The following is a 14,841-nucleotide window of genomic DNA, read 5'->3' as shown; positions in this document are numbered from 1 at the left end:
ACTTTGTTTTTCCTGGGGTCATGATCCTTAAAAATGTAAAGGACAGAGCTTTGTTTCCTGTTACTTAAATCGCGAAACAAAAAAAAATCATCTGGAGTTGGAAAAAAAAAAATTTTTTTTTAATAAGTTTGACAAATTTGCTTTTGTCCACTATTGGATTCATGGATTATTAGATAATGTGCAGGGCAGACAGAGCCACGTCTTGGGATGCCCTTGATAATGTGGGCCCCGGACCTGGCCTGCCTGTCTGCACTGGGATGTGGGAATGTTGAGGGGGTTTAGTTAGAGCGGTCAGGAGTGGGGTTCCTGCTGTCCTGGGATTTTAAACCATGCAGAGGTTGGGGTTTGGGTCCTGATTAGTGGCATCCCAGGGCCAGCAGGGTGAGGTTAGTGGTTGCCACAGGAGCTGGTAAAGAGGCGGCGAGTGCATTCACAGCACGACTTTTATGCCATTCCAGTGCTTCTATCTACATCCCTCCCACCCGCCCTCTGTGATGGTTGTTGATTAAGGTGGGGTTGCAACTTGGGCAGAGTGGTTTTACCTGAGCAGTTTGGAGTAGAATTACGGTCGTGGAATCTGGCAGGTGGCCTGGATAACCATCGTGGATTTGATGTGATTGGGTTCAGTCACATGGTTGTGGGACTCCTTGCTGGGCTGTGGTTGGAGTCTCATGGGGGGGGGGGGGGGGGGGGCAGTATGCTGCCGGTGTCTGCAGGCCATGTGGCCTGGGGGTGAGTTGGATGACCACAGAGGCAGCTGTAAATGTTATAAGTGGGGCTCAGATGAAATTATTGGTATGTTAATAAAGCTGTGGCCTATTTCTTGATGCCAATCTCGTACGGTGTTTGATTTCAAGGGATGGTAATTGCAAACAGGGCCAATTCGAGGGGAGGGTCCAGGGAGCCCTGGTTGCCATATTTATACATTTTTTGTTGGTAGGTTTTTTGACTTGATAGCTACACTATCTTATAGTTTCTAATACTATTCATTTCTATCGCTGTCCTATGATAAAAGCATAATGGGAATTTGACTCGATGAAAAACCACATCAAGTGCCACACAACTCAGCGAGGTGCCTTCTGCAGAAATGCAGTTCTCAGTCACAACTGTCTTGATTTTATTTACTTTTTTTTATCCCACTGGTATTCTGTCTCCAGCAGGCAGGATACTTCAATTTCTCATTATTTTCTCCGTTTCTTACGTTCTGATGCCAAGTTAGTAATATGAAATGTAGATAGAAGTGTGAAATACCTGAATATAATCTGCTTTGAAGTTGCTAAAAAAAAAAAAAAGGAATATAAAATCAAATACATAAAAATAAATGAGTATTACCACAGAGATGTTCGCATATCAGGTGAATGGGAGTGAAATTGCACCCCAGTTTTATGATTATTTCATTGGTATGATAAAGTGTTTTTTGTTTTTGGGTTTTGTTTTTTTTTTTTGCAGCTGATGGTGTATGAACCTGCAGGGGTAGGGTGGGGAGTATAAATCAAAATTTCAACCCAGCTATCAACAAAACTTCAACTCTTTAAAATTCCTTCACAAGGGAATGGTAAAATGAAACACTTGTACACCCGTTGAATCAAAAATATCTTTTAAGTTAATTTCTTTGGGCTTTTGGGACAACTTTCTGTGTGTCACTCAGCTCTCCTGACCCCTTCCCCATCCCGCCCTCACTGATCCTAGAAAGGCTGAGCAGGAGGTCTGAGTTGTTGGTGGAGGAGGAAGCCTAGAGTTATCCATTTCACCAGTGGATGTGGTAAAAGCTGTTAGTGTTGCTGGGTTTAAAAAAGGTTTGGACAAGTTCCTGGAGGAAAAGTCCATAAACCATTATTAAGATGGGGAAATCCACTGCTTATCCTGGGGAATGGAATCTGTCTATCCCTTGGGATCCTGTCAAGTACTTGTGATTTGGATTGGCCACTGTTGGAAACTGACCTAGTATAGCAAATCTTATGTTTTCCTGTGGTACTTACTGGCGTGGGGGGAGGAGGAAGTAGGGGCCAAGCTATTGAATTCTTGTATCGGTGGGAAGAATACATATGGTACTCTAGAACAAAGCATATTACTAGAGGGTTTTTAATTTTTGTTTGTTTTTTAATTTGTTTTTTGTTTTCAACAAATGTTAGTGTCTTAAGAATTATTTATGTACACTTCATAGTAGTAGTCTACAGTGAGATGTGGTTTTTTTTTTTCTCTTGAGTTTTTGTAGTGTTTGTGTAAATGTTTGGCATTATAATGCAACTCTGCTTTCCCAGTGTTCTTTATTTTTTTTCCCTAAGGCACCAAAAGCCTAATATTTTGTTCTTTGCCTTTTAGGTTACTCGGCGGTCGTTATGAACTCCCGCTTACGTGCATTAGGTGAGAGGATAAATAATATGCGAGTGTCTGAACTACCGAAAGAGAAAAATCGATCAGATGTCACCTGCAATATCCACTTCCTGGATGGCTCAGTTCAAAGCTTTAAAGTCGGAGTAAGTTCTGAAAATGGTTAACTACTGCTCTTTACCCTTCATCCCTCTGGCTTTAAGGCAGAGGTAGACAGAGCATCTAAGGCCGTTTTTATAGGTATGCTTTCATTGTTTCAAGGGCCTGTTCTTTGATCAGTTTCTGTTAAATTTAGTGTATAATCTTCTACTGAATTTCATAAGTGAGTTACAACAAAGCAAAAAAAAAACATTCAGTTTTGACACTTCTTTTTTTTTGTTTTTTAAACAACTTTTGAAAAATAGCAATGCTAAAGGACCTGTACAATTTAAATAGTTTGAGAACTGTGTATTCCAGTTCAGGTGAGTTGCTCAGAGAGTAATTGGTCTTTTTCTCTAGTCTGGCAAACACAGAAGTAAAGCAAAGTCCCAGCAGTGGAACTAAATAATTAAAAAAAAAAAAAAAAAAAAGCTAAGAAGTTTACTTTTCTTCAGGCTGCTGGAGAAGTCCAATGATGGCAGAACACTAATGTTTGTGCTCGATGAGGTTGCATGCAGTGGAAAAGCTTTATGTATTTCTGTTCTGTGTTAGGATTGTCTTGCACTGTAACGAAGTGCATCACGTGTTCATCTAATTTAGTTTCATTACCCACTTGCGTACATATTGCAGTGACTACATATTGATTATATACATTTTTATAGAAGAGTCATAAAGATTTAATATCATGGGCATCATCAAAAGGACATCTCTTGAAATTGCATTTTTTTTTTCATTTTTCATAATTCCAGACATTTTATTAAATGTCAAGGTATTACAGGTATATACATTCGATCATCATATAACATTTTACCCCATAATCTTTAAAGAAACCAATATAGTAATACAAAACCTAAGTAGTTAACATCTAAAGTTTATATACTAGTATGGGAGATCCAAATCAACTTAGAGCATTCTTATCCATATAACCAAGCTACCATATAACTGAGAGTAGGCAATTTACATTTATATCGCTGATATTTTATCATATCCTGTATCTAAAGTCCATTGGTGAGTCTGTATGAAACTTCTCAATTGTTCTGGTTCATAAAGTACATATCTGTTCCCTTCCACTTTCATTACACATTTACATGGAAACCTCAGGGTTACCTGAGCTCCATGCATTCTAACCTGAGGTAACAAAGTCAGGAAATTCTTTCGTCTCCTCTGTGTCTCCTTAGAAACATCCGGGTACAGCCATATTTTCTGGTTCAGATATGTTACAGAACGATTTTGAAGAAACTTCTTCATAATTATATCTCTGTCCCTGGTCAATTTAAATTTGACCAACATTGTTCCTTTTCCTTCCACCTGATGCTGTTGTGATGTCTGCAGAAACTCTGTAATATTCAATACATTTTCTCTAGTTTCCCCTTGATTATCTAAATCTTCTTTAAGTGAGGTCACAAAATATTCTTTATTTATTAGGGGTAATTCTTCATTGGGAAACTTCAATATCTCTTTTAATTAACTTTTAAATTGCTCCATTGGAGAAATTAATTTGCATTTTGGAAAATTTATGATCCTTACATTTGTATTTCTCAGTTTGTTCTCTATAATCTCGTCTTCTATTTGTTATAGCTTCTCCTTTAATGATGGTACTTTGGACAGTCTCAATTTTATTTATTTTCCATTCCATAGTAGAAATTCTTTCTGATTTACCAACTGTATCCTTTTTTTAAGTTAGAAATTGAGTCTTGAGTTGTTTTTAGACCATCTGAAATAGTCATCAAGGAATTCTGAAGGGTAGAAATGGTGAACCATAGAGATTCTAAGGTTATATTTTTTGCATGATCCAAAGGTTTTAAAGTTGGAAAAGGTGTCGGTTGTAGTAAAATATTTGTCTTCTATATCTTTAGACCCATCCAATGGTGCTTCCAGGATGACTCTTTGGAGTTCGGAGGATTCCCCTCCCCCCATTGGGGTAGAAACCCTTATTCTACCTTCTATAGTAGAAACCATGATCTCCCCTGTCGGGCACACCTCTGGTGTACTCACCCCAGTTAACGATGTCCGTTGTTGGGGAGATTCTGTGCCTGCAGCTTGTTCTTCTTGGAGGGGAAGGAGTCAGCGGTGCCCCAGGACTCAGAGTTGTTTTGCCCGCTGGCGACAGCGTCTGCTCTCCGAACGTCGCATGCGCAGGACTCTCTGGGGTTCCCATTGCCTGAGAGAAAAACTCCGGAAGTGAAGTCTGTTGCATCGGCAGGTTAGGGATGCCCGAGGAAATCTCCCTTATCCTGGCTTTTCTTTTAGTATGCGGCATAATTCTCCACAACGTGAGGAGAAAACAGGTAACAAACACAAAAACTCAATCTCGGGAGCTTTATCTCTGCGTCCTCTCAAATCGACGCCATCTTGGATCTCTTGAAATTGCATTTTGACTAGTATCTACTTGCTCCTGCTGCAAGTAATAAGTGTTTCATAACTTGAGGCAATGAATAGCATTTATCTTGTTGTATCTATATGGCCTAGACCCTGTCGGGACTTTGCCTCCAGAAATTTGCTCTGACAGAATCCTAAAGGAAGTCATTTAACTTCTGCTTTTGGGATATTAGTGGTGTACACAATTGCAGAGGTGTATCATGGGGATTTATTTATCTCTTTAAGGAAGAGAACAAGTAGAGTGAGTATGCTCAGGCTTATGTATGTGCCTGTTGGGATTTAGGAGATACAGAGTAAATTTTCAGGCAGGAAACTGAAGTGGAGCCAAAATAGGGGAATCTTTTTCCTCCTCTACAGTTCATTTGGCAAAGGTCCAGCAAGGCCAGGTTTCCAGGTCTGCCTAGACTCTTGAGCAGTGCTATTCTAGGGCACTTCCTACATCTGGAAGATCCATGGACCACTTAGTTATTTGGGTAAGATCCCTTATCGAGGAAAAATTCCGTGGGAGAATGTAGTAATGAATGCCATCTCTTTTGAAGAAAGATGAAATGTTTTGTTATCGTGATAGAGAAATGCAGTTGAATGCAGTTTTGAAGCTGTTCTCTAATGAATGAGCAATGTAGATATATAAACAATGACCATATCTCATTGCCCATGTCAGTTGCAAGTCTTGAAAAACGGAGAGTGGCAAATTAAGGGGGAGGGTGGGGGCAGGCCAGTGGAGCCCTGACTAGGGCCCAAGCCTAGAGGGAGACCCATATAGAGTAAGATTTAAATGTAAGTGTAAAGTATGGTGGATGCTTGGGCCAGGGCACCCTTATCCATCCCTGAAACAAATGAAGCATTTGGTGTACCTTACAACTTTCTGACTCCATCCTTTAATTCCTTCTCTAGTCACTAATTGATCAAGAGAGACCTACTTCTTTGCAGTAATGTGTGCTGCTCAAGAAAAGGTGGTAAAATCTATTGAATTGGAAATAGGCGTATCTTTCTGCAAGGACAAGCAGGATGGTAGTCCACACACATGCATGACATCAGATAGAGCCCGGCACCCAAACCTTTTGTTTGACTGACACACTAAGCATGCCCAGCTTGCCACTCTCCACGTGTTCATGAGGGGTCCCTCTCCAGTCTCTTTTTATGCAAAGCTGAAGCCTCGCGGCTGTGGAGCTTGCGCTTTTTTGCTGTGAAAAACCTTTTTTCTTCTTTCCCAAGTCCCGTCTGGTCCCTCTGCGTGTCTTCTGTTTTGTTTTGTTTTTCTCTCAGTATCTGTAAGTTTCCTTGGTAGTTTGTGTCCCTACAGGGCATCACGCCTCTAGGACTGCCACCATCACCACCACTGGAGCTCCATTGGTGCTTGCGCCTCTGGAGTGGCTGGACTTGCTGCTTGGTGTCTTACCGATGCCTCGAAGGATGCATCGCCGCTGCCTCCACCATTTCCAATTCTGGAGAGTGATTTCTTGGATGAGGAAGGTCCTTTGGGCTCGACGATGCCCCAACAGGTGCTAGCCCTCCTGGAGCCTTCGGGCCTGGTGCCCTCAGAGCCATCGATTTCCCTTCCCCCCCCCCCCCCCCCCGAACTCTCGACCTCCTATGGGAGCATCTGTGCCGATGTGCCGCCGGATTCCACTGGTGCCTTCAGTGCCCATTTCAGTCACACCGATGCTCCCAAGGCCCTTGGGATCTCCGCTTAAGACACCGGTGAGGGCTCCACATAGTGTTTTCGGGCTTCCAAAGTGAGTAGGATGCCCCCTACGATCCTTGGGAGGGAGAAGCATCAGTTTCCTACACAGATGAATCTGAGGTCTTGCCTTCTGAACCCTCTCCACCAGAGTGCAGGCGTAAGTGTCCCTACCAGAATATCTGATATTTGCTGGATTTGTAAAGGCCATGTTGGAGTCTGTGCCTTTCCAGCTCTTACCAGAGCAGGTTTCTAGGCATAAAATGTTACAGATCCTACAATTTTTATTGATGCTCCTAAAGAAGTGCCTGTGCCAGTATACATTTTTAAGGAGCTAGACATTCGGCTCTGGGAACATTCCATCTCCATCCCACTGGAAGACCACGGTCTATCTCGTCCAGTCCGCCACAGGTTTTGAACGCCGGCAACTTCCTCACCAGTCAGTAGTGGTGGAATCAGCCTTTAAGAAAGCAAAGAGACTCCGGACTCATGCTTCGGTTCCCCTGGGTCGTGAACACAGGGCTCTGGATGGTCTTGGATGGCGGGTATTCCAGGGCTCAATGTTGGCTGCCAGGATTGCTTGCTGTCAACTTTACATGGGCCAATACTCCAGAAACCTCTGGAAACAGGTCCAAGATTTGGTAGAACAACTTCCACAGTGTCAGTACGATTTCCAGAAGGTAATTCACAGGGTCTGGAGTGTGACAATGAGGGTTGCGGCGGCCAGCATTGAGGCTTGTCGCATGGCCTGGCTTCATACTTCCGACCTCCGACCCGAAGTACAGGATCATCTGGTGGACCTTTCCTGTACAGGGGAGAACTTCTTTGGGGACAAAACTAGAGGTGGTAGCCTATCATGCAACCCTTCAGCAGTTGTCATCCAGCAGCTCTGACAACCAGCCCTTAGGCAAGAAGCCTCCCAGCAATACACAAGACACCCTTTTTACTGGCCATGAAAGTATTATCCACCGATATCCTGAGCAAGACTCCAATGGGCTAGATCAAGGCCAAAGCAACTATGTGCGCCTTGACCGGCCCCTGTCCCTGCCCCACTTCAGAACCCCACCGCAGAGTTTTGACTGGTGGCGAAGGGGTTTGAGCCACAAATCCTGCCCCAGGGCACTGACCCCCCCCAGTGGGGGGCCACCTGCAGCTCTTTGCCGACTGGTGGATTTCAGTCACCTCAGTCCAATGGGTCATCTCTATCATGCGGCAGGGGTACAGGTTGGCATTTCCAAAAGACAACTCCACATCCCCTCCATGTCCTCGGTGGAGATGTTCAGAGAACCAGCAAATACTTCGAGTAGAGCTCTCCGCCCTCTTAATGGGTCGAGCAGTCTACAAGTACCACTACTCCAGCAGGGCGACAGGTTCTACTACAAGTATTTCCTGATTCCCAAGGAAACCGGGGGCTTCGCCACATACTAAATCTGAGGGCTTTAAACCATTTTCTTGTCAGAGAAAAATTCAAGATGGTCTCATTGGGAACCCTGATCCCTCTTCTCAGAGCTAGAGAGTGACTCTGCTCTCTCGATCTCAGATGCATGCACCCATATTCCCATTTCTCCCGCAGATTGGAGATATCTTCGATTCACTCATTTATTTATTTATTTATTTATTTATTTTTAATTTTAGATTTATATTCCGCTTTTTGCACTTTTCTCAGCACTTCAAAGTGGATTACATTCAGGTACTGTAGGTATTTCCTATCCCCAGAGGGCTTATAAGCCAGGATTGGCACAGGGTGGGTGAGCAGGGAGAAATATGAAGACCACCACCACTGTTTCTGCCACTGCTAGTACTCTAGTTCCTGGTCTGTCATAGGGATTCTACAAAATAGGCTGGATTCTGTGGCCCTTCCCACAGGCACAGATTCACAGTAGACCAGGGGCCCTCTGTAGAACTCTGTAAAGCCTAGGTTCCAAGCGATGGCATTAAACAGAGGTAGGTAAAACATATACACAGTTTAATTAGATGAGATTGATTAGGCGCTGCATGGTTCAGTATCATGGTACGAGGACAGGAACAGATGGACTTTGCATGTTCTGGCTAGGGTGGGTATCAAGGCAGATTTAAAGGAACTACTTCTTCTTACCAGGTGAGAGTGCTTGGGCAAATCTCTCATTGCAGCTCTGGGTTCCAGTAAGTTCTTCAGATCCAAGCTGCTGGGTTTGATGTCACTATATCTGAGGCAATGGAGGGTAAAGTGACTTGCCCAAGGTCACAAGGAGCAACAGCGGGACTTGAACCCTGGTCTCCTGGTTCAGAGCCCACTGCTCTAACCACTAGGATTCATGTTGGAAGGGGAGCACTATCAGTATTGGGTGCTGCCTTTGGGCCTGGCATCAGCACTCCATGTTTTCCCAAAATGCCTGGCGGTGGTGTGTGCTTATCTCAGGAAGCAAGGGACACATGTCTTCCCCTAACTCAACGATTGGCTCCTCAAGAGTGACTTCAGGCAAGGGGCATTGTGTTCCCTTTATTGCACCATATGTATTCTGGAGGACCTGGGATTCCTAATCAACTACCCAAAATCCCATCTCCAGCCATCCCTATAGTTAGACTTTATCAGAGCCAGGTTCAATGCTGTCCAGTGGAAGGCCTTCTTGCCCTGGGACGAAGCGATAACATTGGGGAACAATTTTTAACATAATTCCTGTTGAGTTCGATTTTTTAAGTTGTTTTAGACTTAAATAGGCATGCTGATTTCAAAACTGCAGTTAGTTTTCTTCTATCATGTCAAGTGTTTTCTCATCAGCCTATCTTAGGCCTAGAGTTATCAAAATGCACTAAATGTTGCATGCGAAAGGAAAAGGGGCGTGTTTTATGGTAATAGGTTGTTTGAAAAGATAAAGGCCAGTGTGTTTGACGGTCCACAGATTCGGCAGCTCATTAAAGTTAAACATTTCAACTGGACAGTGTCAGAACTCCAAAAGAATGTTTGGTTGTCATTCAAAAACCTTGTCAAGGACTTTCTTGGAAATACACAAGCACAGAATTTCACCGAAATTGTCCAGAAACTCTTGGAGAGCTTCAAAATGCTTCATTGCAACATGAGCATCAAGGTGCATTTTCTGCATAGCCATCTTGCTGACTTCCCAAAAAATCTTGGTGCAGTCAGTGATGAGCAAGGTGAATGATTCCACCAAGATTTGAAGGTCATGGAGGCACGGTATCAGGGTAGATGGGATGTACATATGATGGCTGACTATTGTTGGAGTATCAGGCGAGATTGTCCACAGATTGAACTCTGCCGGAAAAGCTAGAAGCGTACATTTTTACTTTAATATGTATGTTTGGTAGCAGAACTTTACTACTTGTACACAATTTGACACAGTAACAACATATAGCCTTTATATGAATAAAATAACTCTAAATAAACAGTATATTCAGGTAAATTTTTTCTTTTATTTCCTTTGTATGTACATTTTGTATGATTTTTGGGACAAAGGGAAGGTATCCTGTACCTTAAAAAGTTGACGTGATAGAGAAAACCTGGGGTCATTTTTGGATTCAGATGTCAAAAGTTAGTCAAAAACAAGTGTCAGATCTAACTCAACGAAACTTGTGTTCCCCAGTGTAATCCTTGCTTCCCTGGCAAGGGTAATTTCCTGCTGCCCTCACATTTCGGCGCACCAGTTTCTGCGTCTTTTGGGGCACATTGCAGTGACTGTTCACGTCACACCATTCACTTGGCTACACATGTGCTGGGTGCAGTGGACATTGCGCTCACAGTGACGCCAAGCCACCCAGGATCTTCAGGCTTGCATCTTAGTCACCACTTCGCTTTGCAAATCCCTCGTGTGGTGGGAGACCCTATCTAACCTGGAGAAGGGGATGCCTTTCTGGGTCCTTCAGCCCCAGCTCATCCTCACCACAGATGCATCTCACACAAGTTGTGGAGCCCATGTTGCAGGCTTCAGTACCCAAGGCCATTCATTCGTGCAGGAGCAATATTTCCAGATAAACTTCCTAGAGCTGCGGGCAATCCCTATGGGCATTCGGGGAGTATTTGTCCAACAATGTAGTCCTAGTTCAAACCGACAATCAAGTGGCGATGTGGTATTTGAATAAACAAGAGGGGACGGGATTATACCTTCTCTGCCAAGAGGCAGTGCAGATTTGGTCCTGGGCTTTCGTGAGAGGCATCTTTCTCCAAGCCGTGTACCTCCCAGGGACAGACCACATACTGGCAGACTTGTTGAGATGGACCTTCTAACCCCACGAATGGTCCCTGAAACAGGTTACAAACCACATCTTCTACTTGTGAGGGACCCCAGACGTGGATCACTTCCCCGGAGAACAGGAAATTAGATTGGTTCTGCTCCCTGATCCGAGCAGGCATGGGACCAGTGTCAGATGCCTTTTCACAGCACTGGGGCATTGGCATCCTGTATGGTTATCCTCCCCTGCCACTGGGCTCAAGGATGCTTCAAAAACTCCAACAGAACCGAGGCACCATGATTCTGATTGCTTCTTTTTGGCCATGCCAGATTTAGTTCCCGCTTCTGCACGAACTGGCCTCTTGCCCTCCGATCCTGCTGGGGACTGCTGTGGATCTGATCACACAGGACCAGGGAAGGCTATGCCATCCCAACCTCTGAGCCTTGTCTCTCATGGCATGGATGTTGACCGGGTGACAGTGCAGACCCTGGGCCTTTCAGACGGCATGTCTCTGGTTCTGTTAGAGTCCAGGAAACCTTCCACGAGGAGATCTTCCAATCTCAAGTGGAAGAGATTCTCTGTTTGGTGTGAAGAGCATGGTTTGAACCTGCTCTCATGTCCCACACCAAAGCTTTTGGACTACCTGTTGTACCTCTCCGAGGCTGGCTTGAAGACCACTTTGGTGAGGGTTCACCTCAGTGCCAGCGGGGCATATCAGGGGATGGATGGTGCCTACATTTCTACCCTTCCACTTGTAGAGCGTTTCATATGAGGCTTATTGCAGCTTAAGCCTCTGAAATGGTCCCCAGCTGTCTTCTGGGACCTCAAGGTGGTCTTGCCCCATCTCATGAGGGCACCATTTGAGCCCCTGGGATCTAGCGATCTGAAGTACCTATCCTGGAAGGTCATCTTCTTGATGGCGGTCACCTCAGCGCACAGGGTCAGTGAGCTTCAGGCTTTAGTGTCGTATACACCTTAGAGAAAATTTTGTCATAAAGTGGTTTTGTGTACACACCCAAAGTTCCTCCCAAAGGTGGTCATGGAATTCCATCTCAGTCAATCCATTGTTTTGCATACCTTTTTCTGAGATCGCATGTTCACCAGGATGAGTGTGCCCTGCACACTCTGGATTGTAAAAGGGGCCCTGGCTTTTTACCTGGATCGAACAGCACCTCACTGCCAGTCCACTCAACTCTTTTGTCTCCTTTGACAGGAACAGGTTGGGAGTTGCAGTGTCCAAACAGCCCTTATCCCATTGGCTAGCAGAATGTAGTTCTTTCTGCTATGCACAAGCAGGACTCCAACTTGAGGGCCACATCAAGGCTTATTCTATTCGAGCCATGTCAGTTTTGTGGCTCATTTACTTGCGGTACCTGTACACAAAATATGCAGGGCTGTGACTTGACGTTCACGCCACATATTCACCTCTCATTATTGGCTGGACAAAGATGGATGATGTGACTCATTTTGATCAGTCAGTCCTCCGTAATCTATTTCAGCCATGAAAACCCAATTCTTCCTACCTTGGGCCCTTTCTTTGGGTGCAGGCTTGCTCCCCATGTTCTGGCAGCTGTAGTTGTGCACATTTGCACCTGTTAAACGCTGCATATGTTGGGAGCAGCCTGTAGCTACATATTAACCCATGTGTGAGGACTATCATCCTGCTTGTTGGAGAAAGCAGAGTCACTTATCTGTAACAGGTGTTCTCCAAGGACAGCAGAATGTTAAGTCCTCATGAAACCCACCCGCCACCCCGTGGAGTAGGGTTTCTTTTGGTTTGTTTTGTTTTTCGCAAATTCTATGTTATAAGACTGGAGAGGGACCATGCGTGGATGGTGGTCTGCTGGGCATGCTCAGTGTGTCAATCAAAGTTTCCCATGCTGGCCTCCATCTGATGATATCACCCATGTGTGAGGACTAACATCTTGCTGTCCTTGGAGAACACAGGTAGTCAACTCTCCTTTTTTTCCTTTATTTCTTTTGGTATAAACATTTGTGTTTGAACCCACAGTTTTATACCCACAGGGGTGCAATTTGTTGTTGAAATGGTTTGTGGTTGAATTTTTTTTTTTTTTTAATTATTATTCCAACAATAAAATACAAACAATTGCTGGAATACTGGCAGAATGTGCTCGGTATCCAGCACCATAATTCACTAACACACCTAGATTAACATTCCCCTTCAGAAATTACCCCTTCCCTCCTCCTTCCCCTGCCCCCCCTTGGTTGGCAACCAGATTATACCTTCTGTCATACTCTGAACACCATCTCCACCAAGAACTTTAAAAGTCATTCAATATTAAACTCCTGGCTTTTGGAGATAACTGTATAAATGAGTCCCAAACATGCAGAAAAACTCTTTTTCTTAAATGTGTCCATTTTTTTCCATATATTCGTCAAAGATCTGATGGATCTGATTCCTTCACTGCATGATTTTAGACACCCTTGGTCAAATTCTATATTTAAATGAATCTTTAAGTGAACGGAAGCTGACATAACTTTGTACCAATAACTTTGTACCATGTAGAGGTTAACATCTTTCTGCAATGTTTAATGCAAAACTTACAATTTGCTGATTTTAGCAGATTAAAAATAAAAAAAAAAGTGAATATGGCATTTGCAAATGGTTGGACATCCTTATAGTTGATTCATTACTAACCTTTTTTAAAATTAAGGTTCAACCATGGGCTCCTTCTAAGCAGCTGGCAGAGCATGTGATAAAGTTACTCTTAAAAGTCAGGGGAATGCTATAAAAACTCTCTAAATGTTTCCAGATAGCAATTTCAACTGTCAAACATTATTAAGAAATTACTTAAATGGGACTTTTGAGATCAAGGGAAGATCTGGAAGACCAAAAAACATCCTGAGAGAACTGTTTGAAAGCTGGTCAGTTCTACAAAATAGAACCTACAGATCACTGCAAACGATCTGCTGAAGAGTTTAGCTGGTACTGTACACAGGTCCACGGTACAGCATTACAGAACAATGATCTATATGGGAGAAATGTCGGAAGGAAACATAATCACAATTAAGTATTAAATTAGAAAGACAGCTAATCATAAATGGTAACCACACCCATTCCCCATATAAAGTATATGATTGAACTATGTAACCGTATAATAATGGCACCCTATGGATAATTGAGAAACCACATATTTGTGCCTGACTGTAAACCGTTGTGATGGTGCTCTACTATACGACGGTATAGAAAAGTTTTAAATAAATAAATAAATAATCACAAAAGTCATCTAAGGTATACTAAATAAAACCTTGATAAGCCAGATTTTTTTTTCTTATTGGTATAAGATGCTTTGGATTGATGAAACTTAGATTGAATTGGTAGAGCTACAGCCACACAAGATACATTTGAAGGAAAAAGGGTAAAGCATTTGGGAAAGAAAAAAAAACTTGCCAACTGTTAAGCACCATAGTGCTGTTGCAGAATAACTCTTTGGGTATGGTAAGACACACATACATAACTTGCCTTGAAACACAAACAAGGCTGGACCCCTTTCTGCAGAATCTGCTGCTCTGAAACACAAACGAAGCCAGTATCCTGCAGGGTTCCTTCCTGATAGGATCTGCTACAGGAAACACTTTACGCCATACTCACTCAGTCAGCACAACTGTAGATTCCAGGATAAGCAGTGCTTTGTTACTAATGTTAGGTTACTCTCCAGAAAGCACCACAGCAAAGGTAGTGTACAGAGATAGGAAAGACGACAACTGCAATAATCTATTACATATACTTTTCTTACAATTATTAGGAGCGTGGCTGAAATTTCAGGTTTCTCTGTCCTTTTCCCTTCTCCTTCTCATGCTTGTTAATACTTCTTTTGCTTGCACATCTGAAGACATGTGTTGAGAGATTGCATGTGATTTCCCTTTCTCTTTTTTCATAGTTGTTATCCCTTGTTAACAATTTTCATTGTTATTAATGTTAAATGTATTTGACAAAGGTAACTTTTTTCCTGCATCTCCTGTTTTAATGTAAACCGGTAAGATTGTATATTATACAAGAATGTCGGTATATAAAAATCAAAAATAAATAAATAACTTGTTACACAGTCATGTGGTGAGAATGCAGAGTCCAGTGAAGCCTGCTTCCTGAACAGATCCTAAACCTAGCTTGTCAGACTTAGGCCAAG

The 14,841-nt window shown here is 43.1% G+C and overlaps 1 protein-coding gene across 4 annotated transcripts in view; it reads left to right on the top strand.

Moving 5' to 3' along the window:
- PTPN3 (protein tyrosine phosphatase non-receptor type 3) overlaps nt 1–14,841 on the top strand; it is a 723,876-nt gene that overhangs the window by 137,047 nt on the left and 571,988 nt on the right. For 3 of the 4 annotated variants that reach the window (XR_003854628.1, XM_029589859.1, XM_029589861.1), the window contains exon 2: nt 2,323–2,477. Coding sequence is in view for 2 of the 4 variants with exons in the window: in XM_029589859.1 (XP_029445719.1) it covers nt 2,340–2,477 (138 nt within the window). In the remaining 2 variants the exon portion in view is untranslated. The remainder of the gene's footprint in view (nt 1–2,322; nt 2,478–14,841) is intronic. The other variant, XM_029589860.1, reaches the window with a different exon arrangement.

The sequence above is a fragment of the Rhinatrema bivittatum genome, chromosome 2, assembly GCF_901001135.1.
Source record: "Rhinatrema bivittatum chromosome 2, aRhiBiv1.1, whole genome shotgun sequence".
Taxonomy (NCBI): domain Eukaryota; kingdom Metazoa; phylum Chordata; class Amphibia; order Gymnophiona; family Rhinatrematidae; genus Rhinatrema; species Rhinatrema bivittatum.
The sequence above is the reverse complement of the archived record's forward strand: the minus strand, read 5'-3'. Positions and strand labels throughout refer to the sequence as shown.